General features: G+C 43.9%; 1 protein-coding gene across 1 annotated transcript in view; it reads right to left on the reverse strand.

Moving 5' to 3' along the window:
- Positions 1 to 1,800: 1,800 nt before the first annotated feature.
- Positions 1,801 to 3,914, reverse strand: part of ELP6 (elongator acetyltransferase complex subunit 6) — a 15,180-nt gene continuing 13,066 nt past the window's right edge. Inside the window, exons 6-7 of the mRNA XM_007951763.2 lie at positions 3,078 to 3,224; positions 1,801 to 1,929 (exon numbers count right to left, since the gene is read on the reverse strand). Coding sequence (XP_007949954.1) covers positions 1,801 to 1,929; positions 3,078 to 3,224 — 276 coding nt within the window. The remainder of the gene's footprint in view (positions 1,930 to 3,077; positions 3,225 to 3,914) is intronic.

A 3,914-nucleotide genomic window follows, 5' to 3' on the forward strand; every position in this document is an offset into this window, starting at 1 on the left:
ACCAAGTAATGACCATAACCTTGCCCCTTGTCAGCTCTACTATACACCTGGGAATTCTGATCATTCACATGAACTTATAGGCCCATTGTCTGCCAACCCTATATATGATCTTGGATACACTCTCCATTTAGACATACCTAATTGTTTAGCTTGTTCACCCATCTATCCGAGGGCAGACCTTTTTTGTCACTGCTCTACTCTCAGTGCCAGAAACAGCCTGCTGTATAGAAGGTACTGAGTGCTTGTTGAATGAATGCATAACGAATGAATGTTATAAGGAAACGAGTATTTGTCCCTACTCCCAAACAGGTATAGTACATTAAATTCAAACAGCATAATTTATAATTGTAAAAACTGGAACCTGCGTGTCCAGAGAACAGCTAAGCAAATTAGAGACACTGACACCAAAAATGCTATGTAGCCATCATACATGAGAAAATTCAGTGAAAACATTTATAAGTGAAAAAACATAATTGTAGCATTTATATTTAAAAAATGTTTTGTGGTGTTTTGCCCGTTTACATTTATTGAGGTACATGTGAAGCTTTTATAAATACTGAAGTATTAATTTACAAAATCACTAATTACTAATTTCTCTTGTTATTTACATTCAATTTTTAAGTACTTGATTAGTTCAAAATTCTGAGGTCTGCCATATTTTGAGAAAATAGTAGCAATTGTCTCCATGGGATGACCAACACAACTGTCAGTATGAGGGGGTTGAGGGTGATGAATAGTTCCTTTTACAAACACTAAGAACTATGTAAAAAAGTTCAAATTAAACAACAGATAGGAAAATTCCTTTGTTGACTGCAAAGCAGTGTTATGTCTTCATTTTATTTATTTTTTAAATAAAATTTATTGTGGTATAATTTATTACATACCATAAAATATACCCACTTTGAGAATACTCCTGGTGTACACTCAGGCGCCTTGACTCAGCAGCTATCTACAAATACTGAGGCGTGAGCTCACCTCCTGTGGTCTGCACAGGAGGCAGCGGCACTGGTTCTTCACCAAGGTTCCCTGCTGCCTGGCAGCGAGAACATTCCTGACCCCTCTCACCAAAGCCATACATACCTGCACCCTACACAGGGCTCTAAGTTACCATGGCCCTCATGCTAGGACTCATCAGTGTCCGGACACGGCCAAGAGAAACAGGAGGACACAAAGCTGTGAATTAGGTAGGAAGGCTGCCTCTGGTTTCCATAACTATCAGTCATTGAGCACAGACTTTGGAGCCAGGCCCCATTACCTACAACTTATTACAGCCTTGAACATACTTCCAAACCTCTCAAAGCCTATTTCCTCACTGGACTTAAAGGAAAATATTCATGCAAGATGAAGGCAAAAATTAAGTGAGACAACATACGTGAAGCCACGATGTGAGAACTCATTTTACACCAGTCATCATTATTTGGACTGTCTCCTAGCTGACAATTCATAATCACTCTGGCTCTGTAAGGTACAATAATCAAAAATGGGCAGTTGGGGCATATTTACATGGAAGTCTACAAAGGACCCTTTTCATTGGGGCTCAAAATCCAGCCTCTCTCTCTGCAGTAGAAGGCTTGTGGATTCCTCATTGTGTTTTCTGAACAAGGACTAAGGAAGCAAAGGTACACTATCATAGCACCATTAGACCATTGGTTGGTCTCGGTGGAGCTGCCAGTCAACCTGAAATACTATTACAAAGGTGTAAAGATCTATTCTTGCTCGGTTGTTTTATCTTTCATTAAAATAAAAAATTTTAAAAATATATAAAAAGTCCACCATAGTTCTCACTACCCCTAAATCAGGTCACAAAACAGCAGGAGACATTCCTTTGGCAAAAAAGGACACGTTCTTGTCCTGTATCTTGTACTGGTAAGTGAGGCTCCGTTCCTGCCGGGCTGTGGGCTGCAACGGTCTCCTCCACAGGATCGTCAGCTACAGAGACAGGGAAGGAGAAGAATGAATAAGAACAGCCTCCCCAAGTTCATGCTCCATGGGGAACTCTCCTCTGTGTCTTCCATGACCTTCAACTGAAGCTTCAATGAGATCCACAGTCAGATATGCCATGAAGTAATGGGACTGGCTTCTAAAACAAAGCTTATTACCAGCTAACTAAAAATAAAGGTTTCCGCCTCTATTACAATAGGATATTTATTCATTATAAGAAATATAAAAGAGAAAGAAAAATAAATGGAAGGAAAAAATATCATCCAGAGAAATATCCTCAAAGCATTTTTATGTATTTCCCTTTGGTCTTTGATCTATGCATAACTTTCTGAAGAAGCCTTGACATTTATTTTGATGATGCTTCCACTGACGGAAATGCTTTGGGGACTGGCCTCAGAGATAGGCCATGTGGCGCACAGCACAACCAAGTCCTCCCACAGCACCTACAGGCACCACTGACACAGCATGCCTGGGCCTGCTCATTTGCTTCATCTACCAGACTTGCTTCAGAATGAGTCTGGGCCAAAACACTCACCCACCCTTACTGGGTCAAGAGTAGCCAACAAGAACTTAACCTGGAAGCTGTGAAGGAGGCGTTGGGTGATTCCAAAAGAGAATTATTAGAAGGAACAGAATGACAGCAGCCCCTCAGAGGGGCAGGGTTCTCACTCCCTCTCAGGGCGGGACTCTTGGCTTCTGCTGAGTACTCTGAACATTCAAGGCAGAAGCAGCAGTGAGAGGGGCAGCAAACTGGTCCATAGGTATGGCCTTCTCCAGTCTGTACTGTAAAAGAAACAGTGTCTACCCGACCATACAGAGCTTACTGCAGCACTGCAGAGAAAGTCGGCTATTACTTAACAGCATGGTCCCACTCTGGACAGTCCTCTTCTCTTTAGGAGAGCTCCACTTGGGTCACAAATGAGAACCACGGAAAATGTGCACTAGTCCCTGTGGCTAAGCATCATCTGGGACAGGTCTCAGATTTCCCTTCACACAACTTTCAGTTTCCCCTTCACTTGAAGGAACGTCCCAATCAGGTAGCCCGTCAGCCCCAACACTTCTGCATGTGCAAACTCGTGGGCACTGAAGGAAATGGTCTGTTGCCCAGCAAGCCCTTGACCCCAGCCCCTACATACCTGCCCATGCACATCCCGACAGAAGCCAGTGGCCAGCCCCTCAGCCCGTAGGATCAGATGGCTCTGGTGACTGAGGCCATGCAGTAGGATGTCATTCTCTTCATCCTCAACGTCTCCACTGTCATGCACAAGGGCCACTATATTTCCCTGCATCAGAGATATAAGACAGAAACCTGCTCTGACTAAAGGGACACCCAAGATTAGGCAGCATGGAACTCCAGCCCCTTCACTCCCCTGCATGTCCTCTCGCAGGTCACCCTCCCTGCTGCTTGTGCAACCATATCCTTTGTGGAAAGGACCCCATCTAGGCTCCAGGGACCTAATTTTAGCCATCTGCTTCCTTAGCATGTCCAAGTTGTGCTTCCAGCTCAATTCATCTAGAACATGTGTGCTTCACCCTGTGGTCTTCAAAATTAGCTTGCTTGCTTGCTCTCTCTCCCTTGAATCCTTTAATGTTATTAAAAGTGCCACCATTTTGCCAAACAGCAATTCATCCAGTTGACAGCTCCTGAGAACTTACGGTATGCTAGACCATGCAGTGGGGATAAGAGATGAAAAACTGGGCCCTAGGGACAGACAGATACTTACAATACAGTATGACAGTGTCAGGAGGACAGGAAGCACAGATGCTGGAAGAGCACAAAGAAGAGGCACCTTGTCCAGCCTGGAGAAGGGGCTTGGGAGGTAGGGACAGCTCAGCTGAGTTTTGAAGGGCAAGTAGGAGTTAGCCAAGCAGAAACAGAGGGACAGCTCAAACCTACTAAAAGGGGATGACTTAAATAATGACAAGCCAATTTTTCTCCAAGATGGCGGACTAGGCACAAGGACTGCACAGAC

Source organism: Orycteropus afer, unplaced genomic scaffold, assembly GCF_000298275.1.
Source record: "Orycteropus afer afer isolate SDZICR_OR568_19922 unplaced genomic scaffold, OryAfe1.0 scaffold00311, whole genome shotgun sequence".
Lineage (NCBI taxonomy): Eukaryota > Metazoa > Chordata > Mammalia > Tubulidentata > Orycteropodidae > Orycteropus > Orycteropus afer.